Source organism: Erithacus rubecula, assembly GCF_903797595.1.
Source record: "Erithacus rubecula genome assembly, contig: SUPER_W_unloc_1, whole genome shotgun sequence".
In the NCBI taxonomy this organism is placed as follows: Eukaryota; Metazoa; Chordata; class Aves; order Passeriformes; family Muscicapidae; genus Erithacus; species Erithacus rubecula.
The window spans coordinates 1,721,950-1,749,400 of NW_027635709.1; the positions used below are offsets into that span (position 1 = coordinate 1,721,950).

General features: G+C 45.8%; 1 protein-coding gene across 1 annotated transcript in view; it reads right to left on the reverse strand.

Annotated features, from left to right (window-relative positions):
• The window catches only part of LOC306814076 (ceramide transfer protein-like), a 116,451-nt gene that overhangs the window by 64,079 nt on the left and 24,921 nt on the right, over positions 1–27,451 (reverse strand). The window contains exon 4 of the mRNA XM_079329790.1: positions 17,104–17,220. Coding sequence (XP_079185916.1) covers positions 17,104–17,220 — 117 coding nt within the window. The remainder of the gene's footprint in view (positions 1–17,103; positions 17,221–27,451) is intronic.

Below are 27,451 nucleotides of genomic sequence, written 5' to 3' on the forward strand. Positions count from 1 at the left end.
CTGCTGCTGGAACTGCTCCATGAGACTCCTGCCTTTCCAAGGGGGATGTGATGCCTTCTTGTCCCTTTTGTCCTGCAAAGTCCAAGGTTGTCCCTGCTAGGCCCTGTATTGGGAACATGTATTTCTGGCATTTTGGGTCTCTGTTCCAGTGGGGTTGTGGGATTTAGCAGTTTGATATCTAGCAGTTATTTACTTTTCCCCCTCTGCTTGTTGTCCTTCTGTTTGTCCACAAACTGTTATTTGTCCACTTTTATGTATATTAGTATTCATCCCTGTCTTGGTTTGAGACAAACTGAGAGGAAATGTCCTGCAATGAACGTGTCCTCTAATAAAAGGCAGGTTTCAGCAACCCCTTTCCAGGTGCAGAATGAATTTTCCTTGGAGGAAAGTGAAAAAACCCCTGTTTATTTAAAAACCAGGGTGCTCACAGGCATGAGAAAGAATGAATAATGTTGAAAAAAAAACCTCTCAGAGTCCTTTTTGTAGGTGTGGGTCAGCTCTCTCTGGGATCCAGAGCTGGCCTCCAGGCTCGCGTGAGGGGGGGGTGCCCGGTGATGCTTTGGTATTTCGGACCAGAGAAAAGCTGAACAGTTCCAGAAGAAGCCACAGTCCCAGGGAAAACTTCTTGGCTCAGCTAACTAAAAAACTAGCTAAAAAGCAAAAGAAGAAGTCTCCATCTTTCCACAGAAAAAAAAGCTGAGAGAGCTGGAAAGGATGAGCAAGTTATCTGTTTTGAATACAGGTGCTGAAAGAATTCCACTGCCTTCCCCCCCTCGAACTTAAAGCTACAGGACTCATGTCTGGGCATAGAGCAGATGACAGGGAATACAGCATCATCTAGTCACCCCAGGACAGTCCCTTACTGGTGGAAAGGGATTGTTGGAACCCTTAACGGGAGACAACTCATTCCAGAGTGTTCTCCTCTAAATTGTCTCAAATCAAGACACCTTTTATGACAAGGCCACCTATCTAGTTGACCTAGGGAAGCCAGTAGATGTGGGGTATTTTGGATTTTAGCAAAGCTTTTGGTACAATTTTTCACTGTATGCTTCTGGAAAAAATGTCCAGCATAAACCTAGACAAGTCCATAAAAGGTTGTGTGAGCAAATGGCTGATGGGTCAGGCTCAAAGAGTTATAGTAGATGGGGTTACATCAGGCTGGAAGCCAGATACCAGCAGGGTTTCTCAGGGCTTAATTTTAGGGCCAGTGCTCTTTATTGTTTTTATAAATGATCTGGACACAAGAATCTACTGAACATTAAGTAAGTTTGCTAATGATACTAAATTAGGAGCTATGGACTCTCTCAAGGGTGGAGGCATTACAGAGAGATCTAGACAGACTAGACAGCTGTGCAACCACCAAACATATGAAATTTAACAAGAGCAAGAGCCAGATTCTACGTCTGGGATGTGGTAATCCTGGTTATACACACAAATACGAAAACAAGAGGCTGGAGAGCAACCCCATGGAAAGAGATCTGTGGATTTGGGTTAAGGGCAAGTTGAACATGAGTCAACAGTGTGCCCTGGCAGCCAAAAGGGCCAACCAGGTCCTGGGGTGCATCAGGCACAGCATCCCCAGACGGTAAAGAGAGGTGACTGTTCTCTACTCTGCATTGTCATGGTCTTACCTTGAGTACTGTGTGCAGTTTTAGGTGCCTCAATATAAGGATATAAAGCTATTAGAGAGCATCCAAAGGACAGCTATGAAGATGGTGAATGGTCTAGAGAGTGTGGTGGTTTTGCATGGCTTGATTTTTGGCGAGGAGGGAAGAAGTCAGCCACGGAAGTGATTTTATGTGAAGAGCTGCTAAAAACTTCCTCCGTGCCTAGCAAATCCAATTGCTGTCTGGCTCTGAGAATTGGCACACTGCTAAACCAATTAGAAAAGCTGGTAAAGCCTCTATGATAACATACTTAAAATAGGAAAAATCATGGGAAGCTTTTTTTCTTTCTCGCCTCAGAGGGGTGGTGAGGGGGCCACCAAGACCTTTCCCGGCAGGTCTGCTGGGCCCCCTCCTAGTGGGGCGGCCGGAGCCATGCCACCAAGGGGGGTGGGGGGGAGCATTCCGCTGCTGCGAGCAGCTGAGTGGCGTAGACCATGTGGCCAAGGCCAGGAGCAGCCGCTGCAATCCTGGTCCAGGAGTGCCCATACAGCCGGGACCGCGCAGCCAGGGCAGTGGCCACTGGTGTCTTGGCATGGCTCGCAATGAACTTTATTTGCTTAGCCGCTTTTAGCCAGCCATGCTGCGGACAGAAGGGCAGAAGCGGTGGCAGCAGCTTTTCCTTTTTGACACTCCTCATGAGGAGAGGTGCTGAGTGGAGCTGGCAGCCGGTGCGGCCCAGCGTGGTCCCGGTGGGGAACCACATGATCAGCAGTGAGAGGCATGGCGAGAAGTTCCCCGATGTGGACCCTGGACGGAATCAACTTTCAGTGCTGCAGAACTCTATAAAAACTTTTCAGTTGATAGAACTTGAGAACAAATGAACTTACAGACACCAATTCTCTCTCGAATCAGAGAAAAGGAAAAAACATACAACAGAGCAACTTATGTGACAGCAATGAAAGATAGTAAGGTCTTTGCATGCATCCTTATACACATGCTTCTTCTCCCTTTCCACAGTCTCTGATGGGCAGTGTGTTTTGTCCTAAGGTAAGAACACCAGGTGGGTATTGCAGGAAGAACTGTTCACATAATTAATGCATTCCAGAGATAGGGGACCTGAGATGGTTGAGATTGGTGCACATCAGCCTGCACATCAGCCTGCGTACGGGTATAAAATACTGCTGGAGACTGGACCAACTGGGCAAATTGGTCTCCTGAGACTGCAGGCAGCAATCCCCTCCCTGCATGCTTGCCAGGTATGCCCACCCCAAAGACTGGGATCACTCATTTTTTGTACAGGTGAGTAAAAAGTTGCTAAGATGCAAATGATGTCAGATGAAGTTAAAAGTCTCAAAAAGTTCACAGCAACAATGGGTTGGTCTTGAAACCATGTCAACAAGGTGCCAGAGTAATGGAGCAGTGAATAGTCCCCAAGAACAGAATACTATAAATCCTTATTTCATTGACAACTAATGGTTCAAATAGATTTAAATAGAAACTGTAACAGAGTATAAAGTTAAATAATAACTTGGTCATAGCTGATAGGATGGAAATATAACTTAGAGTTACCTTAGATGCCTTAGTGCACTCCTGTGCACTGCTGGTCGGTTTCAGGAACCTCCGAATCGATTTTGGACGAATTGCTTTTGGGTAAGATGGTTCAGAATCAGACACATCATAGGATTCCCACCTAGCCATGAGCAGGGGGTGGGAGGTTTATGGCTGCCTTGCTATCAGCAGGCGGAGAAAGCAATTAAAGTTCCTCAGAGACTGGGGAAGGATTCTCACCTAGCTACGAGCTGGGGGAGGGAAGTTTATGACTGCCTTGCCAGCAGCAGGTGGTTCAGCAAGGGCCTTACCATCAGCAAGGCCAGGGAAAAAATTAAGTTAGAAATATTTCCAAGTGAGTTACAGGACATACATTTTTGCTATTTCACCCCTTCAGAAACCCTGACCCCAGAAGGCGGGAAGGCGCTACAGGCGACTCCCCGGGACGTGGGGGACAGAGGGGAGGGGGACGGGACCACAAAAAAATGTGGGCTCGGTGCCGCAGGGATGTCCGGGGAGGGGCAACCTGCGGGGACCAGGACGCAGAAGGACAGGACCATGTGGGCGGCTCTCAGCCCAAAGGGGGAGGGAGCGGCAGCCTTCACACTGACCGGGACAAAAACAGGGAAAAAGCGCGGGTTCGGTGCATTTAGCTGCAAGGGTGTCCAGGGAGGGGCAACCTGCGGCAATGGCCGGGACGCAGGAAAGCGAGAATTGCGAAAAGACACAGACAGACCTGTCTCCAGCTGTCAGAAATGCTGGGGGAGGAGATGAATGCCCTGTTTCAGGGAAACCTGAGTTGTCCACATTAGAACTGGCAGACTCTAATGGGGAGAGAAATTTATGCTTTTTAAGTCAAAGGTGAAAAAATTAACAACTTTTAAGCAATTGCAGGCAGCTGCCCGGACAGAGCCGGACAGAGCAAACCTGTCCACAGCAGCGTGAGGTCACAGCCCAGGGCTAACCGAGAGACGGAGGGGGAGGCACAGCCACCCTGCTCCAGAGGCTCCAGCAGCACCCCCACTGCTCCCCCTGTGCCTGCACAGACCCAGTGCTGCAGACGGGAGGGGAATGGGGGATGGAGAGATGCCAAGAGCTGCTTTTTATCTATACTGTGGAGAACAAACAGAACAAGGGAACAGGACAAGAGAGTCAGTTTTATTTTCAGTTCTTGTATGTTAAACTAAAGGTGTTTGTTTTGCATTGTTGTAAAAGAAAAAAAAATAGCTGAAACTTTAAGAATGGTGAAGGTATTTTAATAGTATTAGATATTTCAATAATTGAAGGTATAATAAGGTATTTTGTATTTTATTTGAATATATATCATCTATATTTAGTGATTTGTTATTGCTCAGATATGAGTGGACATTTATTTAAATGTCATCATTGAGTTTTAATTTTCCTATAGCTAATTGTTTTAGAGAAGCCAGTTTATAAGTATTTGCAATATTGTCAATATAAATCAATAGATTTTGAGTTGGATTTTAAAATTTAAATTTAGTTTCTGTATTTAATTTTAAAAACACTGTAATAAGATTGTATGAATTCTATATTACAGAATGATTTTGTTTTCTGTTTCATTGTTTAATTTGAAATCTTTCAACATTTTAAGTAAGTTTTGGAAAGCCCCCAGACGTGTCCTTGAATCAAATGTATGAAGATAATCAGCTAAGTTGTGAACTTAATGTTTCTTTATTTTCCTTTTCTTAATTCTCTCTTTTATTTTGGCAGGTCTTTTGTGACCTGGCACTGTGCTGTCTTAGGGTTTTGAATATTTTGCAGAATTCCAGAAAAATATTTGAGCTTCATTCTCAGAAAAAAATTTTAATGTTATGGTTTTCCTGAGTTGCTATCATAGAAGCACTGCAGTGTCTTGTTATGTTCAAAGTATCTTACCCTAAAGATAAATTTTAGAGAAAATGAGTTGCTAGAAAAGTTTGATTTCTTTTTGAAATGTTTAATTGTAACTTTGTTGTTAAGAGTTGTGGTTTTTTTTCTTTAATAAGAAGATGTCAGGGAGTTCTCTTCCAATTAGAGTTTAGGCTCTGGCCAAGCCTTGATTCTAACTGAAAGAGAAATTGTGTAAACCCAGGTGTTTTCTGCATCAAAATAATATTCCAATCATTTGGATTGGCAATTTGACTTATCAATATGATGCTGACTTTGAAGTGAATTTGGTGTTCATTTTCCGGAGATGACCATCTAATTCCTCATTGAATCAAGGTTTGTCAGCTGTCTGCAGACCCTGAGGTGATGACACAGTTTTTTAAAATTGATAATTATCTAATCTTGTAAATGTATGCCTGTTGTTTAAAGTATTGTTAATTATTGTATTGTGTTTATTTGCAGAAGATTGTAAACTTTGGGTTTGTTTTTTTGTTAGATAATAGTTGAAATAATAATTGAGGGAAAATTTTCCAGGTTTGATCAAAAATTTAGAACAGAGAAATTTGAAAAGCTTACAAAGTAAGCATTTGGGGGAAGGGTTCTGTTTGTGTCTCCACAGAGAGAGGACGGAGATGGTTCAAGCCTGCAGCAAGATTGGAACACCACAACATATAGCTTCAGTTGTCAAGGAACAAATGACAGAAGTTCTTTAAGAACAACATGAAAAGGTTTTTGCAAATTTCAAGAACAAAAAGAATCCATCTAAAAGACAATGCTACAACTGTGGGGGTTTTGGACATTTTAGGAAAAATTGTCCTCAATCCACAAAGACTTCCAAGCTACCAGAACTTTGCCCTAGATGTCGCAGAGGAAAACATCTGGCAAGTGAATGTTATTCTCTGATAGACGTGGATGGAAAACCATTGCCACTGCCAAAAAACACGAAGAAAAGTGCAGGACCATCTTGTGCTACGACAGAAATGATGGCAGTGCAACAAGGAACAGCAACAACACCGGCACAGACAATACAGTTGGGGAACGTCAATCTGACTCCCTCAGCAGGCCGTTAGGGGACATCCCCTGTGACAGGGATTTGCTGCCACCAGGAACGCAGTACATCCTGTCAGTTTCAAAAGTGACTTGTTTTTTTGAATGAAGAATCTGCATCTATACGTACAGGATTCAAATCACCGTGCCGAAAGAGACAAGATTTTTTGATAATAGGCAAGACTGGTGCAGCATTTTTGGACTGACAATATATCCTACTGTTGTTTCAACAGACTGCTTCGAAGAGCCGACAATTTTAGCAAGGGCTCTTCGATCCCCATTGACAATTCCACAAAATACTCAACTGGCAAAAGCGATAGCTCTGCCATCGCATTCATTGGAGCATCAAGCAATGCTGGCGATGGGCGAAGAGCATCCACACTACAATGACCATGTCGAAGTACACGCGTTATGGTTGAAGTACATAACCCGTGAACAGCCAACTATTACTTGGGACTTGATATACCATAACAGGAAAACAACCATCACAGGGATGGTGAACACCGGATGTGACACTGATTTCATATATTTTCTGACCTCGAGAATGGAACTTGACTGTACCTTTGGATCAAATCACAGGCATTGGAGGAAGTTCTGTATGCCTCCAAAGCGAAAATTCAATGACATTCACAGGACCCGGACAGAAGACAGCTATTACTCGTGTAAAAGCAATTCACTGTATGGGGAAGAGATCTCCTTTCACAGTGGAACATGTACCTGACAATGGATTTTTAGTAGGGCTCACTGCAGCACTCGCCACTCCAGAATTGACATGGGAAACTGATACACCTCATTGGGTGGATCAGTGGGCCTTGGAGAAGAAGTTGAGTGCATTGAAAACCTTGGCGAAAGAACAACTAGAAAAGGACACATAAAACCGACAAACAACCTGTGGAATTTTCCAGTGTTTGTCATCCGAAAGAAGTCTTCTGGATCGTGGAGATTGCTTCACGACCTCAGAAAATTGAATGAAATAGTGGAGGAGATGGGACCTCTTCAGCAAGGACTTCCATCACTCACAATGATTCCCAGAGACTGGCCTCTTGTTATTATTGACCTCAAAGACTGCTTTTTCAGTATTCCACTTTATGAAGACAATGTTTACCAGATGGCATTTTCTGTTTCAAGTTTGAGCAGAGAAGAGCCAATGAAGAAGTATCATTGGGTTGTTTTACACCAAGGCCTCAAGAACTCGCCAACAATTTGTCAATGGTATGTGGCGCAAACTTTGACTCCAGCAAGACACAAATATCCCAAAGCAAGAATTATACACCATATAGATGATTTGCTGATTGCTGCGTCAACAGACCGAGAATTGCAAGAAGTCCATGCTTGTGTGATCGAAGAAATACAAAAAGCAGGACTCGAAGTCAGCACTTCAAAGATTCAAGAAATCGCACCCTGGAAATACCTTGGATGGAAAATCACCAGGCAGACAATCAAACCTCAAAAACTAGAAATCAGCTCAAAAGTCAACAATCTCCAAGATCTCCAGCAACTCCTTGGAGAGATCAACTGGATGAGACCGATTTTGGGAATCACGAATGAAGATCTTTCATCTTTGTTCGATCTTCTGAAAGGAGATGACAGCATCAAATCCCCCAGGACTTTTATGCCAGAAGCACAAGCAAGCTTGCAAAAGTTGCAGAAATGATACAGGACAGACAAGCACACCGATATGTGGACTTTTTACCATTCCATTTAGCAGTGTTGGAAGAAGAAACCCAGCTATATGGTTTGATTTTTCAGTGGGATGAACACAAAAAAGACCCTCTTTTAATTATAGAATGGATTTTCCTATCTTACAGATCTTCAAGGACAATTCTTACAGACTTAGAAATGACAGCACAAGTGATAATAAAGGGAAGAACAAGGTTGATGACAATGACGGGCAGGGACTTTTCAATGAACAATGCGGCAAGGACCACAGATTTCTACAATACCAATGAATCAAAAAATGGATGAGGCAGCAGCTTGGCAAATTCCAACAGAGACACACAGACCTGCAACAGCAGCTCAAGATACTTTAGTTGATTGGACAAATATTCGAATGGACTTGACAAGAAGCAGAGAATGTCCTGCAATTGGGACTGGTGAAATAGCCATGCCAGTGAATTATGACCCACAAGGACAAAACCAAAGATGGCAAAAATTAAATCATGATTTAGTTAAAAATTTTATTAAGGCAATTAGAGATCATGGACTGGGATCTTCATATTTTAAACAGTTTTTAAAAGGTATTCTCAATGAATATGACTTGACTTCATGTGACATGAAATCTCTTGTGTCTTTGATACTTACTGACACACAAGGACTTATGTGGGAGCGCAGATGGAGAAGAGCTTTGAAGAAGCTGCGAAAGAAATACCAAGGTGGTGCTCATGCTAACCTCACCATGGCAGAATTAGCAGGAGACCCTTCTCACAATGATCCAGTACAACAAGCCACCAAGATTCCAAGGGGAGTGTTGGCAGACATCAAGGAAAAAGGATGTGAACTTCTCTTCAAACAAGATTTAAAAGACTTAAGGACTGACAGTGAAAAATGATTGTTTATATGCTGTTGTACCTTATTTTTTTGTCAACTGTATTAGGTGAAAAAGAGGATTTACCAGTGATGCAGCCAAGGGAGAGTGTTGGGGAAAATTTAGCATGGACAGTGGGGTTGGAAACAATTTGTTTGAGGCATTCCAGGCAAAAAAGCCATTTTCAACATGTCTGGTGGGATTGACAGTGAAAGAATGGCCCATTCCGGAGGGCATCCCTTCATGGGTGATGTGAGTTGTGACAACTCCTGTGAATGGATGGCATGTGTGGGTTCAATTTTTCCCTGTGGCTGTTTTCAAACCAAAAGAATTAGAAATTTTTGGTTCAACAATGGATTTTGGAATTGTATGTGATGTTTTAGGGGTGAAAAAGAACCAAACAATGGATGTTACTCCGAATTAGAATGTATACAGCAATTATATTGTAGTCTCAAACAAACCATCCTTCCGAGTTCTAGCACAGTTATTGTGCCTGGATGGTCTGTTTGACCTTTTTGATCTTTTACATTTGTAAAAAGAAATTTTGAAAGTAGGTTTTTATATATTAGTGGAGCTTGTTACTATTCTCATTGCTTTGCCATGCATCATCCCATGCACTCGGCACGCCTTGAACAAAGCTGTGAAAAGGGCTCTGGACAAAACTGTGAAGGAGGTCTTTTTGTTGCAAACAGAGGGGGGAGATGTGGGAGTCCAGGGTTTTTCCCTGGCTCCTTTGGGGATGCAAAACCCCCCCCTGGCAGACCCCTCAGAGACCCCTGAGTGCTGCCCAGGAGCTGCAGGGGCTGCATTTGGCTCCTTGGGAGAATCTGCCCACATTGAGGGAAGAGACACAGAAAATAATGATGAGTAGAGTGTAAATTAGAATGTTAGAACGTAGATAAATAGGTTTTCTTGAATGTTTATGATAAGGGACACGTGGCCAACATGGAGAATTTGGGGGGTGGACACCTTTTCCTCCTTCTTCTCCATGTCATCCATGTTGGGTGACACGTTGGGACTCTTGGATTGGTTGGGGTCAGGGCTGGACCATTTAATAAAAGTGTATTGTACTGGTAAACTTTTGTAAACATGTAATGCGTAGTACTAACTATATAAGATAAGCCCTGCCTTCACCAGGCAGATTCCACCATGGATGCCAGGATGAGCAGACCGCTGCTGGCCAGGCAAAAGGTCCCAGAGATAAGAAATAATAAACAGTCCTTGGGAAAAGAGAAAACCGTCTCTGGCAGTCTCTCTTCGGCAGCTTCGGGGAAAACCAGGGTTTGAACCACCTTTGTGTCCCTCTGGGGTGATCTTGGGGCAAAGGAGAAACCCCAGACTGGGAAATGGACCAGATATTCGTAAGGAAGCAAGGCCTCCTTTCCCTCTGGGACCAGCTTTAAATGAGTGTGAGAGAGAAGTTTGTACACAGAGAGAGAATGCAGAAGCACCACCGTAGAATGTGCTGGAACACCCTTGAGGAAGGGATCCAGCAGCTGAGAGGTGTAGCAGTATTAGAGGTACTCTTTGGGAGGGATGGACAGCATGACAATGACCCTGACATGGTCAAGTGCACAGGGCAGATGTTATGGAATTTGGCAACCTTAGGGCCATCTCAATATACCACCTTCATAGCAATGATTAATGCTGATAACCACCCAGAGACAATGTGTTCTGTTGCCAACAAATTCAGAAATTTTGAGAGCATGATGAATGGCCCAATGCAGGCGAATGTCTCTGCCGTGGTCAGGGACCTCCAACAGGTCCAAGATAGGATGAGGGATATGAGGAAGCAGATGAGGGAGGAGATGAGGGAGGTGAGGGAGGAGGTGAGGAAGATCAGCGTAGCATCAGTACGAGTCACAGGCCCCCAAGTCAGAGCTTCACGCCCCCCAGCTAGGGAGAGAGGGTACACCTCACGAGCTGACCTGTGGTTCTTCCTGCGAGACCATGGGGAAGACATGGGAAAATGGGATGGGAAACCCACTTCTGTCCTGGCAGCACGGGTGCGTCAGCTTAAAGAGGGAAATGCTAACCGAGGGAGCCGCACTAAAATGAAGGTAGCCTCAACCTCCCACAAGCAAGGTGCAGGGTATTACAGAAAGGAGGATGATCCGTCAGATCCCCTGGAAGGAACCTCCACTATGTATGCCCAGGAAAGAAATAATAACCAGGGCTAGAGGGGCCCTGCCTCTAGCCAGGGAGAGGCATGAAATGACAGGATCTATTGGATAGTGTGGGTGTGATGGCCTGGCACATCAAAGACACAGAAACATAAAGTGCTAGTTGATACTGGTTCCCAATGCACCCTGATACCATCAGAACATGTGGGGAAGGTACTTGTTTCCATTGTTGGGGTGACGGGGGGGATCACAGGAATTCACTTTGCTGGAAGCTGAAATTAGCCTGACAGGGAAGGGGTGGCAGAAACATCCAATTGTAACTGGCCCAGGGGCACTGTGCATTCTAGGCATAGACTTCCTCAGGAATGCCTACTACAAAGACCCAAAGGGGTTCAGGTGGGCTTTTGGAATAGCTGCTGTAGCGACAGAGAGCATTAAGCAGTTGAACACCTTGCCTGGACTGTCAGAAAACCCCTCTGCAGTAGGACTCCTGAAAGTGACAGAGCAACAGGTGCCAATTGCCACCATGACAGTGCACCGCTGGCAGTACCGGACAAATTGAGATGCTGTGATCCCCATCCACAAGATGATCCGTGATCTAGTGCGCCAAGGGGTGGTCAGCAAGAGCCACTCACCCTTCAACAGTCCTATTTGGCCTGTGCAGAAATCTGATGGAGAATGGAGACTGACTGTGGACTATCGGGCATTGAATGAAGTGACTCCACCGCTGAGCGCTGCCGTGCTGGACATGCTGGAACTCCAGTACTAGCTGGAGTCCAAGGCAGCAAGGTTGATACCAAAATAATGAGAAAAAGGACTAATGTAGATATAGTAGTAGTCATGCTAAGGCTTAGAAAACTGCAGTTTTCGGACAGGCCCTGAGAACCTACCTTGTGAAACAATAGTGAAAAGAATTAGTAGAGCATATAGAACATTTAGAACTGTGAAAACAATAATCAAAGGATTTAGTAGAGCATATAGGACATCTAGAAACTTTCAAGATAAGGCTAAAGTATAATAATAATAAATAAAGGGTTCTGGTGATGGGCAAACATGCAAGGGGGATTAAGGGGGGTAGCCTATAGTTCTGAGTAGACAAGCATGCAAAATTTATAACTTTTAGTAATGATACCTGCAAGATTTATGTATCTGTATTGTTTTGAAGAATGTGTATTTCTGCACGTAGACCACTTTGCAAAAAGGTATAAAAACCTGATGGAAAAAGGGAACGGTGGGATCCTGACTTTGGACGCTAGTCCACAGGTTCCCCGGGCCCTGAATAAAGCACCGCATAAACTAACTCTGTTAGTTTGTGTTCTGTTTGGGGCATCGGGCAACAAGGTGGTATGCCACCACTGACATTGCAAATGCATTCTTCTCCATTCCTTTGGCAGCAGAGTGCAGGCCTCAGTTTGCTTATACCTGCAGGGGCGTGCAGCACACCTGGAAGCAACTGCCCCAGGGGTGGAAACACAGCCCCACCATCTGCCATGGACTGATCCAGGCTGCAGTGGAAAAGGGTAAGGCTACAAAACATTTGCAGTACATCGATGACATCATTGTGTGGGGGAACACAGCAATGGAGGTATTTGAAAAAGGAGAGATCATCCAGATTTTGCTGGGAGCCGGTTTCGCCATTAAAAAGAGCAAAGTCAAAGGACCTTCCCGAGAGATCCAGTTCCTGGAAGTGAAGTGACAGGATAGACGGCGCCAGGTCCGCACTGAGGTCATCAATAAGATCACTGCAATGTCTCCACCAACAAGCAAGAAGGAAACACAAGCTTTCCTAGGTGCCATAGGAGAATTTTGGAGAATGCATATCCCTGAGTACAGCCAGATTGTGAGCCCTCTCTACCTGGTCACTCGCAAGAAGAACGATTTCCATTGGGGCCCCGAACAACAGCAAGCCTTTGCCCAGATCAAACAGGAAATCGCTCATGCAGTAGCCCTTGGCCCAGTCAGGACAGGACCAGAGGTAATGTGCTCTACTCTGCAGCCGGGAACCATGGTCTGTCTGGAAGCCTTTGGCAGAAAGTGTCTGGTGAGACCTGAGGCCAACCCCTGGGATTCTGGAGCAGAAGTTACAAAGGATCTGAAGCCAATTACACCCCCACAGAGAAGGAAATCTTGGCTGCCTATGAAGGAGTTCAAGCTGCCTCAGAGGTGATTGGCATGGAAGCACAGCTCCTCCTGGCAACCCGACTGCCAGTGCTGGGGTGGATGTTCAAAGGAAAGGTTCCCTCTACTCACCACGCCACCGACGCCACATGGAGCAAGTGGATTGCCCTCATCACGCAGCGCGCCCATATTGGTAACCCAAATCGTCCTGGGATTTTGGAGATAATTACAAACTGGCCAGAAGGTGAAGATTTTGGTCTCGCTGGCGAAGACGAGCAGAAGCAAGTGACCCGGGCTGAAGAAGCTCCACCGTACAACCAGCTGCCAGCAGATGAAACACGCTACGCCCTTTTCACCGACGGTTCCTGCCGCATTGTGGGGATGAACCGGAAGTGGAAAGCAGCCGTATGGAGCCCCACACGACAGGTTGCACAAGCTACCGAAGGAGAAGGTGGATTGAGTCAACTTGCTGAACTCAAAGCTGTTCAGCTGGCCTTGGACATTGCTGAGAGAGAGAAATGGCCAAAGCTCTACCTTTACACTGATTCGTGGATGGTAGCCAATGCTCTGTGGGGTTGGCTGGAAAGGTGGAAAAAGGCTGACTGGCAACGTAGAGGAAAACCAGTCTGGGTGCTGATGAGTGGAAAGACATTGCCACTCGGGTAGAGAAGCTCCCCGTGAAAGTCCATCATGTGGATGCCCATGTTCCCAAGAGTCGGGCTAATGAAGAACACAGACACAACGAGCAGGTAGATCAGGCTGCTCAGATAGAGGTCTCAAAGATAGACTTACATTGGGAACACAAGGGAGAAGTGTTCCTGGCTCGATGGGCCCACGATGCCTCAGGCCATCAGGGCAGAGACACCACCTATAAGTGGGCACGAGACGGAGGGGTGGATCTAACCATGGACAGCATCTCTCAGGTTATTCATGACTGTGACACGTGCGCTGCCATCAAACAGGCCAAGCGGGTAAAGCCCCTCTGGTATGGGGGGCGGTGGTTTAAATATAAGTATGGAGAGGCCTGGCAGATTGACTATATCACACTGCCTCAGACCCGCCAGGGCAAGCGCTACGTGCTGACCATGTTGGAAGCCACCACTGGATGGTTGGAGACGTACCCTCTGCCTCACGCCACTGCTCGGAACACCATCCTGGGCCTGGAAACGCAAGTCCTCTGGAGGCATGGCACCCCTGAGAGAATTGAGTCAGACAACTGGACTCATTTCAAAAATAGCCTTATAAACACCTGGGCTAAAGAACATGGCATCGAGTGGGTGTACCATATTCCGTACCATGCACCAGCAGCTGGGAAAGTCGAACGGTGCAATGGTCTGCTTAAAACCACCTTAAAGGCACTTGGTGGGGGGACTTTCAGGAATTGGGAGATCAATCTACCAAAGGCCACATGGTTAGTGAATACCCGAGGTTCCACTAACTGAGCAGGCCCTGCCCAATCTGAGCCCTTGGGAACACCAGATGGAGATAAGGTTCCAGTGGTACAGCTGAGAGGCATGTCAGGGAAAACTGTTTGGGTGAACTCTGCTTCCAGCAAAGACAATCCTGTTCGTGGGGTGGTTTTCGCTCAAGGACCAGGTTGCACTTGGTGGGTGATGCAAAAGGATGGAGAGACTCGATGCATACCCCAAGGGGACCTTGTTCTAGGGTGAACTATCTATGATACTGTGCCTGTAACTGCATGTATGTATATGATTTAAAGGTTTTAATATGCTGTAGCATGTTGGCATGGAAAAAATTTGGGGTGGATAGTGTTAGGGGTTGAGTGTTTTTCTATTACTGTGTCAATTGAAAGAATTGTTCCCATTATCATGCCAATGGAGCTGGCCGGGTTACACCCAGGATCTCTGATGACTCTAGACAAAAGGTGAAGGTGGGAACGGCTTCCAGAGGGGCCTCTCCTGCTTCTGGAGGGGACTTCTGTTCCCGGCGAGCTCGGAGCAGGACGCCTCGTCTGCAGCCCCTGCTGTGGAACACACAAGAGCCAGACGGTCTGTGATCACCTGCCCTGCATCTGCCCCGTTCCAGCCTCCTGCCTCTGCAGACACAGCTGATCACCCAGACACAAACGGTGAGCGAGGAGCCGCCCGCTCCAGCCCGTTCCCACCTAAGACCGCCGTGGCTGCTGCCGCCCCCTCCTGCCTCCGCTCCCGCCTGCCCTCAGCAGCTTCAGGTTTGTTCCAGCTGCAGGACTGGGACCAAGCACACAGACAGCGTGCTTGCATCTAAAGAAGGGACTGAAACTGAGTTATCCATTCTGTTCTGTTATCAATTTTAACAACTGCTGTTGTTTTCTGCTTGTACGGTTAGATATATTAGTAAAAGAGCTGTTATTCCCACCCCCTTATCTCTGCCTCAGAGTCCTTGATTCAAACAACTATAATACTTGGGGGGAGTGGAATTAAAGTCTCTATTTCAAAGGAAAACTTCTGCCTTTACTGGCAGACACCTGTCCTTTCAAACCAGGCCAGGGAGGATGGTTTTTAAGGTGTAGAAATACAGCTGGAGAGCAGGGCTCAGAGCACTGCTCAACTCATGACTGATGTAGATGTATAAAGTTAGGTAGGCCACAAGCCCTGACAAGCTGAGGCAGAAGCCTGAATAAAGAAGCAAAAGGTGTGCTTGGTGCGTTTTGTTTAAGATAAATCATGCAAAACCGTACGTGTCTATGCTGTTCTGTACAGGTCTGTGCAGAGGCTCTGTGCAGAGCTCTGATTAAGTAATGTTACTTAGAAACACCAATCGTGATTGTGCTATTTTTAGCTATAGTTGATAAGGTATATATATTGATGTGTGAAATCAATAAATCAGCTTCATGCTTGCATCAAATTGGGGTCTCATCTCTTCATTATGCAAGTGGGGGTCTCATCTTTTTGTTGATCTCCGTCAGTAAGGATAGTGCTGAAGGCAATTTTCCTCAATGAATTACAGCTGTACTGATTATCGAGGAGTGGGAACAGCCTTGCCTGTCCAATGAGGATGGGTATTATAAAAGAGTGGGTTAGCTGGCTATCAGGGAGTTTAGGTCTGCTGACTGTGCTGTGAAGAGGAAGGGAAATGCAGTTGTGTAAGGGACAGACAGGGTTAGGTGGCTATGCAAAGGACAGGTTGGAGTTAGCCAGTCATGCAGAAGAAAGAAGGAAACTAGCAGAGAGAATGAGGAAAGGAGTCAGTGCGGCATGGAGCTGTCTGTGAGGAAAGGAATTAGTCCTATGAGGAGCTGTCTGTGCAAAGTCTCTAGAGAGAAGGCATGAGAAGTTTTTAAGATAATAAGGGACTGATGATAGTCAGTCATGCCTGTCTCAGCAGTGACATCCTGTGTAGTAACTAACCCTGTTAAAGTCTTATGTCTGTTTTTTCCTTGTGTCTATTCAATAAATAATTCATGTTGTAATAGACCCGATCAGTCATTATTAAGAACTTGTGAGCGAGAGTGGTTTTGGGATGCTGGCTGCCTCAATAAAGCTGCAGCCTACTGCCAGAAACCTGTACAAAGGCAGGGGCCATCCAAACTCTCCCTTCTCATTCATAAAAATAACCCAGATGCAAATGTTTCATTGTGCTATATATTGTACTTACACTCAACACCTTGGAGCAGTGCCTATCTTTCATCTGAAAACATAACAGATGTTTTCTGTGTTACATATTTTTAAAATATCTGACCTTCAAGCCCTTTAGGCAAAATGAAAGTGACAGAGTTCATTGAAAGAGATAAGGCATAGATCAGGAAAACTCAATGAAAATGCTGATGAACAATAGGGCCTTAAAAGACAAGGAGACAAAAGCCAGTAATCAGATACAGTTAAAGCAGCCAAGTGTACAAAGAGATGAGCCTAAAAACCAAATAAAAACCTAGGAGAATGGACTCTACAACTAAGAAGCTTAACATTTGTGGCTTTTAGATAACAACCAATTTAATAATCAGTGAGAGAGGATAACCAAAACAATTTAAAAGTCACTTAAACATAATGCAAGCTTTTTTTTTTTTTTAAGCTAGAGAGCTCAAGAAAGGTTCAGTTGTTAGCTCACAGTTCTCTAAACTCTTGTATATGAAGGATAAGAAAATCAATTCCTTTGGAACATAATTAACATCAGGGCTTCAATCTTGCAACTTTTATCTTTGAGAAATACCTTGAGTACTTTAATGACTGTACATTGAAGCTTATAAGTCTCTGCAAACACCACTACATCTAATGAGGGACTGAAAAATGAAATCAGAAAAAACTCATACCTTGTGTTGTTCTATTGCATCTACCCACTGTTGTCTGTGGTCTGGGTCCTGCGCTCGGAGGTACCAAACACTGTCATTTACACTGATATCAAGCCTGCATTCGTCAAAGTCATGAGGCTGTGAAAGAATGTAAAAATAGCTAAAATTATCATAATGATCAGCAATATCTCACACTCTAGAAATACTGCAATTAGAAAAACTGATTGATATTGCCTTGAATTCATCCTAGACTTTAAATTTGGTTGTATGCATCTGTCTCAAATAATGAACATAATACACTTGTGTAATAAAAAATGCCAATCTTCTGAAACAGAAAAGCCAGTTTAGTACAGTCTTAACAAAATTGTCACAAAAAAGTTTTACACAAATAGTGACCAAACATTCCAAAGGAATCCTTTAGCAAAATAACTACTGGACACAGCCAGGAAAATGTTTTTGTTAAATTTCAAAGCAGGAAAGAGAAATCAAGGTTACTGCTATCACTATTAATTTTTGATGGAAGAAACACACATTGTAGCAGAAAGCACTAGGATAGAGCTGTAAAAGCAGAATATATCAAAGTGACAAGGAAGGCAGAAAACTAAAGGAAGCTGTGGCACCCTCTGCCTCAACTACCTTAACTAAGAGGACTGTCAAATAATTGGGAGCAGCATGCAATCTCTTCTCCTATGACCACTCAAATGCATCTAACTTTCAGTTCACATGCCTCAAACAGTAAAATGCCTTTAATACCATTACAGTGAAGCTGGTAATGAAAGTACAAATGAACAAAACAAGGATCTATTTTGCCCTGTTACACTGTCAGTTCAAAGTTACTCCCTAGTAAGCATCCAACACAGAAAACCTTTTTTTTCCCCCTTCATTGAAAACTATTCTTAACAAAACACAGGTACAGCTGAACACGTTTTTGAATCTGAATACAAAGAAATGTTACACATAGAAGCACACAGGGACATAACAGACTCTAAGATTAAGGCAAATTATGTGATCTGAAAGGCAGTAAGTATTGATTCCAGATACCAAAGACAAGTCTATACCTGTTAATATCCTTTACTGCTCTGTGCATACATCCATTTGCAGACAAGTAAAGCACTGTGGATCACTTGTGAAATACTCCACAAAAGAAAACCTAAAAGCAAATCTCATTTGTTGTGCTCTGTGCAACAAGTCAGTGTCCATAAGAATTATTTTCTTATGATCTGAAAATCAGAAGCTACTTATGTATAATAGACAATGTTTCCTGTTTAAATATACTAGAGGAATAAAGCTACAACAGAAGTCAACATGCAAAAGAGCTAGGAAAAGTTCAACAAAAGTACTTGAAGCGTCACCTTTTTTTTTTAATAGCTTCACTTATTTGGTCAGGCATGTCAACCTAAGTTAGATTTAAATAAATTTAAATTTCCCCCCCGCAAAAAAAAAAAAAAAAAACAACAAACCAACAACCAACAAAGCTAGCAATAAAGCAAATCAACTGCAGCTACCAATTTTCCTAATACCTGACCATCTCAATTCAACTTCATCCTACCCACAAAACAGCAAGGCCATTAATGCCAGGACAGAGCACAGAGACATTATTTGTATTAGCATGTTTCCAAACTCAGCAGAATAAAGAGATAAGCGGTACAGATGACAAACTCCATATCCTACACAGGAGCTTGCCATTTAATAGCTACCATAGTTATAGCGCACAATATAAAACTGCTTTTGTCTCAAGCCCCACTTTGGGCACCAGAAAGGACTGTGGTAGGTTGACCCTGGCTGGACGCTAGGTGCCCATAAAAGCCACTGTAAATCCCACTCCAGAACAGGGTAAAGAAAATATAATGAGAGGCTTGAGTTAAGAGAAGGGAGAGATCACTCACCAATTACAGTCACAGGCAAAATACACTCAACTTGGGAAAATTACCTGAATTTATTACCAAATTAGAGTAAGTCCAGGAGAAGTAAATCCAAATCTTAAACACACCTTCCCCCACATTTCCCTCCTTCCCAGGCTTAACTTTACTCCTGATTCTCTACTGCCTGCCCCAGTGGTGCAGGGATAGAGTTACAGTCAGTTCATCAGCTGTTGTCTTTGCTGCTCCTTCCTCCTCAGGGGGAGGACTCCTCACACACTTCCCCAGCTCTAGCATGGGATCCCACCCACAGGAGACATTCCTTCATGAACTTCTCCAATGTGAGTCCTTCCCATGACCTGCAGATCTTCACAAACTGCTCCCATGTGGGTCCCTTCCACAGGGTGTGATAACATAGAGAATAGAAATTTTCAGTTCCCTTGATGTTGCTGGATAGAGCTTAAAGACTAACTAGCAAAAAACATAAAATAATGTAAAAGTACGCACACAGGATGATAAACGTAGCTGAAACCAGTGGAAAAACAGAGGAATATATTGGCTTTTTGGCAAGTTATGTAACAAGAAGATACAGTGCATGCCCAAAGAAAAAAAAGAAAAAGGAAAGGGGACCTCTAATATTGAAGCATTCAGTGAATATGACTACCAGAGACCTCTTTAGACAAACCTCTAGGACCATAAAAGGACTTCCAGTAGGAGATGGATGCATGCAAATTAGTTCTAGGAAAAGTGATGTTTATGTATTAGCTAGGAAGTATGTTGTAATGAATATGTATGATCATGATGGAATAAATACCCCATGCTAAAGTATAACCACACCTATCTCATTAAAGGAGAGATCCTTCTAAAGGAGAGATCCTTCAGTGTGTCCAGCACTGATAAAGAATGCCTGCTTTCTAATGCTTCAAATTGTGTTTAAAAGTTTTACAGATGACTTTGGTATCAGGTGCAGTCCTTCAGGAGCAAAATGTTCCACCGTAGGTCTCCAAAGGAGTCATAAGTCCTGCCAGCAAACTTGCTCTAGCACAAGTTCCTCTCTCCATGGGCCCACAGCTCCTACCAGGAGCCTGCTTCAGCACAGGCTTCCTGTGGGGTAAGAGACTACTTTAGGAATCCACCTGCTCAGTTTTGGGGTCCTCCATGGGCTACAGGTAGAGATCTGTTTCATCATTAACCTGCATGGGCTGCAGGGGGACAGCCTGCTTCACCATGGTCTTTACCATGGGCTGCAGGGGAATCTCTACTCCAGTATCTGAAGCACCTCCTCCCTCTCCTTCTCCACTGACCTTGGTATCTGCAGAGATGTTTCTCTAACATAGTCTCACTCTGCTCTTCACTAGATGCAAAAGCTTCTGTGCAATAACTTTTTCCCCTTCTTAAATACATTATCACAGAGTCATTACTACCATTGCTGATTGGCTCAGCTATGGCCAATAGCAGGCCCATCTTGGAGCTGGCTGGCACTGACTCCAGCAAATATACTACTGTAAGCTTCCAGCAGCTTTCCACAGAAGCCACCCCTGTAGCCACTCCCCCACTACCAAAACTTCGCACTGCAAACTCAATGCATGTCAATAAGGAAAAATTAGGAAACTAAAGGCCAGTCAGTTTCACCTTTGTGCTCAGAAAGATCACGGAGCAGATTCTCCTCAAAACTATGTTAAGGCACATGGAAATAGGAGTTGACTGATGACACTGTAGCTGGTTTTAGGTTGTGTGCTTTCCAACCCTGGGGTCTGCAGCCCTGAGTCCAGATATCTCTGAACTCCGGATACAGAACCCTCACCTACCCACTAGCAAAGTGTAAAGGCTTGAAATCGTGCAGAAAAGGTTCAGAAGATAACTTTATTGCCTTCGAAGGGAAATGCTAACAACGGTCGAATTATATCAGATAACAAAGACTTTATATAGGTTTCCAAAGGATTGAGTTTCTAACCAATAAAAACTACAACTTACAAACTAACCAATTATCTTAAAACTTTAAGTAAAAAAACAACCAATTAACTTGTGACTTTAAGAGCCAATAGAAATCCTAAGAGATAACAGGGTTTTCGATAAGGGAGGGGGGGTCTTGTTTGAAGGAGTTCATTTGTTTCATGGGATGGCGTCCCAAGGGTATACTTTAGGGGGGCTAGCATCTTCTGCAACACTCAGCATGGCCAAGCTTTGGTAGTGGTGTGGGCTACAGGGGTGGCTTCTGTGAGGAGCTGCCAGAAGCTTCCTCCATGTCTGGCAGAGGCAATCCCTGCTACCTCCAGAGATGGACTTGCTGCTGGTCAAGGCTGGGCCAGTTAAAAATGGTGGTAATGCCTCTGTGATAACATATTTAAGAAAAAAAAAAGTTATTGCACAGTTGCAATTGCTGCCAGAAAAGAGCGGGATGAGAATATGTGAGAGGAACAACTCTGCAGACACAAAGGTCAGTGGAGAAGGACGGGGAGGAGGTGCTCCAGGTGCCAGAGCTGATTCCTCTGGAGCTTCAGGTGAAGACCATGGTGAAGCAGGCTGTTCCCCTGCAGCTCATGGAGGACCACAGGGATGCAGAGGAGGCTGTGACCCTGTGGGAGGTTCGTGGAGAGAGGAGCCCACGTTGAAGCAGCCTGTCCTTGAAGGATTGCACCCTGTGGAAGAGTGACCCATGCTGCAGCAGATTGGGGAGGACTTGCCCATGGGATGGACTCACATTGCAGCAGTTCATGGAGATCTGTTGCACAGGAGATGGACTCACGTTGGAGAACTTAATGGACAAATGTTTCCCATAGGATGGACCCCATGCTGGAGCAGGGGAAGGACTCCTCTCCACAGCAAAACAAGAAAAAATGGGTGAATTGACGGCTCCCTGTCTCCCTGTGCTGCTGGGATTTTGTTAGCAATAAATTCAATTAATATCTTTAATTCCAGCCTGTTCTGCCCTTGACAGTATTTGGTGAGTGCTCTCTTCTGGTCCTTAACTCATGGAACCTTTGTAATATTTTCTCTCCTGTCCAGCTGTGGTGAGGAGTGAGTGGATTTGGTGGGTGTCATGGTGTTCAGGGTTGAGAGTTTTTCTATTACTGTGTCAATTTAAAGAATTTTTCCCATTATCATGCCAATGGAGCTGGCCGGGTTACACCCAGGATCTCTGATGACTCTAGATAAAAGGGGTCGGTGGCAGCTGCTCCCAGAGGGGCCTCTCAGGCTTCCGGAGGGGACTCGGGTTTCCGGTGAGCTCAGAGGAGGACAACCTGTCTGCAGCCCCTGCAGTGGAACACAGGAGAGCCAGACCCTCTGTGATCACCTGCCCTGCATCTGCCCCGTTCCAGCCTCCTGCCTCTGCGGACACAGCTGATCACCCAGACACAAACGGTGAGCGAGGAGCCGCCCGCTCCAGCCCGTTCCCACCCGAGACCGGCGTGGCCGCTGCCGCCCCCTCCTGCCTCCGCTCCCGCCTGCCCTCAGCAGCTCCGGGTTTGTTCCAGCTGCAGGACTGGGACTAAGCACACAGACAGTGTGCTTGCATCTAAAGAAGGGACTGACACTGAGTTATCTATTCTGTTCTGTTAGCAATTTTAACAACTGCTGTTGTTTTCTGCTTGTACGGTTAGATATATTAGTAAAAGAGCTGTTATTCCCACCCCCTTATCCCTGCCTCAGAGTCCTTGATTCAAACAATTATAATACTTGGGGGGAGTGGAATTAAAGTCTCTATTTCAAAGGAAAACTTCTGCCTTTACTGGCAGACACCCGTCCTTTCAAACAAGGACAGATTTTGGCGACACAGACGTGTGACAGAGGGCACTGAGTTGAGAGTTAAGACAGGAATAACAGCTCTCTTAAGTGGCAACATGTTGTCTGGTTTCATCTGGTTTGGGCTCCATGTGGTCACAGCCATCTCCCTCCCATTTGCAAGCCCTTATTTGAATATGGGCCCCCTCAATAAAAAGTTACTGTAACTATTATCTGATTCGTTTGGTGGATTGATTATGTCAGGAATTCAAGTTTTTTTAATTTTTTCTGGGAATTGGCCACATGGATCCAGAGCTATCGTACTCTAACTGTGTGTTTCTGGGATTATTTCAGAAATGGTACTTACTGTGAGGTAACAAATGCAAGGGAAATTTTCTCCCAACCCATCACCCAGTTTTTTGATGTTACCCCACCAGTTCTCAAGGATTTCAGATCTGCTTTAATTGCTAGTGCTATTATACAGTGTCAAGCGTTGCTGATAGGCCTGTTCTACTTAGCATTCAGAAACAAGGGAATATTGGCTTGGACAACAACTCTGATACCTACCCCAAGAAATAGAGATGTGGCCCCAGAACCTGCCTCTGCCCCAGGGACTAGGAATGTTGCCCCAGAACCTGTCTCTGCCCCAGGGACTAGGGATGTTGCCCCAGAACCTGCCTCTGCCCCAGGGACTAGGGATGTGTCCCCAGAACCTGCCTCTGTCCCAGGGACTAGGGATGCTGTCCCAGAACCTGCCTCTGCCCCAGGGACTAGGGTTATTGCCCCAGAACCTGCCTCTGCCCCAGGGACTAGGAATGCTGCCCCAGAGCCTAACCCTGCCCCACAGCCCACTGCAGAAATGAGCCACCCAGAGTGGGTGGGGGCTCTAGTGAAGGATATAAGCCAGATGTTGAAGGAGCAAAGCCAGATGTTGAAGGAGCATAGCCAGATGATGAAGGAGCACTTTTCTCCAGCTGGTGAGAAACCCTCCCCCTGCCCTAAAGAGGGAGAGTCAGATGGTGCTGCAGTGGAACCCGTAGATGTTGTATCTGTCCAGGTTCCAGCTGGATCACAGGAGCAGCCACAGCCAGCAGCAGTTGCCCCTGTGGAAACTAGAAAATCTAAGATTAAAACCAGGCACCTAGATAATGGGGATCAGCAAGGAGGGTCCTCACAACCAGCAAGGGAGCCAGAGGTTGAGATTGTCACCGAGTCCCTCTCATACGATAGTCTCCGTAACCTGCGTAAAGACATTGCACAGCAGGGCCATGAGCCTTTTACAACTTGGTTACTCCAGCTCTGGGACCTTACAGGAACAGGTGTACAACTGGATGGAACTGAGGCCAGGAATTTGGGATCCTTGGCCCAGGATTCAGGTTTGGACCAGATATTCGTAAGGGAGCAAGGCCTCCTTTCCCTCTGGGACTGGCTTTTAATGAGTGTGAGAGAGAGGATTGTCCACAGAGAGAGAATGCAGGAGCACCAACGTAGAATGCGCTGGAAGACCCTTGAGGAAGGGATCCAGCAGCTGAGAGAAACAGCAGTATTAGAGGTACTCTTTGGGAGGGATGGACAGCATGACAATGACCCTGACAAGGTCAAGTGCACAGGGCAGATGCTGTGGAATTTGGCAACCTTGGGGCCATCTCAATATACCACCTACATAGCAATGATTAATGCTGATAACCACCCAGAGACAGTGTGTTCTGTTGCCAACAAACTCAGAAGTTTTGAGAGCATGATGAATGGCCCAATGCAGGCCAATGTCTCTGCCGTGGTCAGGGACCTCCAACAGGTCCAAGATAGGATGAGGGATATGAGGAAGCAGATGAGGGAGAAGATGAGGGAGGTGAGGGAGGAGGTGAGGAAGATCAGCGTAGCATCAGTACGAGTCACAGGCCCCCAAGTCAGAGCTCCACGCCCCCCAGCTAGGGAGAGAGGGTACACCTCACGAGCTGACCTGTGGTTCTTCCTGCGAGACCATGTGAGACCCCCAGCGCATCCTCCCTGCCTCTAGGAGTATCGCGATGAGTGAGAGCTGGACCGGGGTTTCTGGAGATAGTTGGGGGCGGGGGCACGAGGGGCAGCTCAGTCCTACCGGGGAGGCTTTTTCGGCTGGCTACGCCACTGGTGTCTCTGACAAGGGATACTGTTGCTTCTGTGGGTTTTGCCTATTTCTTTTTCATTCTTTTCCTTTAGCGCTATGACAGAGCTTGCTGGCTTGCTTCTCTGCTTCCCTACCGTTGGGGAGCCCAGAGCCAGTGCATGCCACGCCAGGACCTGGAAACACCTTTGTTCCCCACCGGGGGGGCCATCCCCCTCCACACAGCCTTGACTCAGGGACCAGCCATCACCGCTGCGGAGTTTCCGCTACCTCCTGCTTGCTAGACCAGGTGAGCCCATCCTGACGTTCCAGCTGCCTCTCCGAGGTTCCTACTGCAGCCCATTTTTGCCATTCAGCCAGTGCGCCATTGCCACTTGAGGGACGTGACTGAGCTCACGCCACAGCACCCCCTGCAGTCGCGAGGGAATTATTACACCTGCCGTGCCCGACCGGGAGCCTACCAGCGTCCCTGCCGGCTGTGACCATAACTACACCAAAGGGGAAAACTGCCTGCAGCCGAGAGAAGGCTGTTATTGGGTTTCTGGTTCTGTTTGTTGCTGCTGCCAGTGTTGTTGTTTGTTTGCCTTGTTATACGTATACAGACTACTAAATAATTTTTATTCCTTTTCCCATATCTTTGCCTGAAAGACCCTTAATTTCAAAGTTATAGTAATTCGGAGGGAAGGAGGTCATATTCTCCATTCCAAGGGAGGTTCCTGCCTTCCTCAGCAGAGAACTATATTTCAAACCAAGACACAAGTGAAGACCAGTGATGAGTGGCATTCCTCAAGGAACTAGCGCTGGTTAACATCTTTGTCAGTTACATGAACAGTGGAATAGAGTGCACCCTCAGCAAGTTCACTGACAATACCAAGCTGTGTGGTACAGTTGACACAACAGAAGGAAGGGATGACATTCAAAGGGACATTGACACATTTGAGAGATGAGCCCATGTGTTGATTTGGCACAGCCTGATTTTTGGTAGCGGGGGAGGGCCACAGAAGTGGCTTCTGTGAGAAGGTGCTAGAAGCTTCCACCATGTCTGACAGAACCAATCTCTGATGGCTCTGAAGATCGACATGCTGCTGGCCCAATTAGAGAGGTTGGTAATGCCTCTGTGATGACATATTTAAGAAAAAAATCAAAACAGCACAAGCACAATTTTTTCCATGGATAGTGAGGTACTGCAACCGGAGGCCATCCCAGCACAGCCTGCGGCAATGCTCCAAGGCCGCTGCCATCTTGGCACAGCCCACAGCAATCCTTGACTGCCTGGCCACCACTAGCCAGCCATGCCACAGGCAGAAGGACAGGGCAAGGGCAGTAGCTTCTCCTTCCTGGCACCCTGCATGAAGAAAGGCATTAAATAGTGCCAGCACTGTGGCGGACACCACTGCCTGCTCGGTGGCAGCAGGGCCGCATGGCCAGTGGAGAAAACATGGCAAGCGACTTTCCAGTGCAGAACCTAGATAGGCCTTTCAGTGCTGCAGGATCCTGTAGGAATCTGAATTGATGGGACTTATTGGCAATGATACTGATGAGCAGCAGTTTTTCTTCTAGTCAGAGGAGGAAGTGAGGACGTGAGGGAAAGCAACAAGGTGGCACCAAGGTCAGTGGAAAAAAGAGTGGGAGGAGGTGCTCCAAGCGTTAGAGCCAAGATTCCTCTGCAAGCCATGGTGAGGACCATGATGAAACAGTCTCCCTGCAACCCATAAAGTCCATGGGGGATGCAGAGATCCACTTGTGGCCCATGGGAAAAGTGCTCACGCTGGAGCAGGTGAATGCCAGAGAAAGCCATGATCCAGTGGGAGACCCAAATAGAGAGAGACGGCCCTTGCTTCCAAACTAGAGCAGCCTATCCTTAAAAGACTGCATCCTGTGGATGAGTGACACACACCACAGCAGTTTTGGAAAGACTGTTTGCCCATGGGAGGGACCCCATGGCATAGCAGAGAAAAGACTCTCCCTGAGCGAACAGAAGATCTCAAGTGGCGAACTGACCAAAATCCCCATGCCCTGTCTTCCTGTGCTGTCAGTGGGAAAGGGGGTTGGGGGAAGGTGTTTTAAAGGCTTATTTTACTTCTCATTATCTTCTGACTCTGTTAATAATAAATTTACTTTATACCTTTAAATTTTAACTTGTTTTGCTCTTAGAATGTTTTTCTCCCAGTCCTTATCTCACTCATGAGCCCTTCATTAATTCTTTTTCCCTCTCCTCTGCCCAACTATAACAGAAGAGGGTGAGCAAACAACTTTTTTTGGGTGCCTGGTGTTTGGCCAGTATCAAACCACAACAGCCCATTTATGCTAATCTCATCAAGTTCAACAATGCCAAGTGCAAGGTCCTACACCTGAGTCAGGGCAATCCCCATCAGAAATACAGGCTGGGTGAAGAATGGATTGAGATGACAGCTCTAAGGAAAAGGACATGGGGATGCTGATGGACAAGAAGCTTGAAAAGACCCAGCAATGTGCACTTGCAGCCCAGAAGGCAAATTGTGTCCTGGGCTGCATCAAATGCAGTGTGACCAGCAGGTCATGGGAGGTGATTCTGCTCCTCTACTCTGCTTTCATGAGACCCCACCTGGAGTACTGTGTCCAGCTCTGGGCCCTCTATGTAAGAAGGACATAGACCTATTGGAGCAAGTCCAGAGGAGACAAAGACAATTAGAGGGTTGGTGCA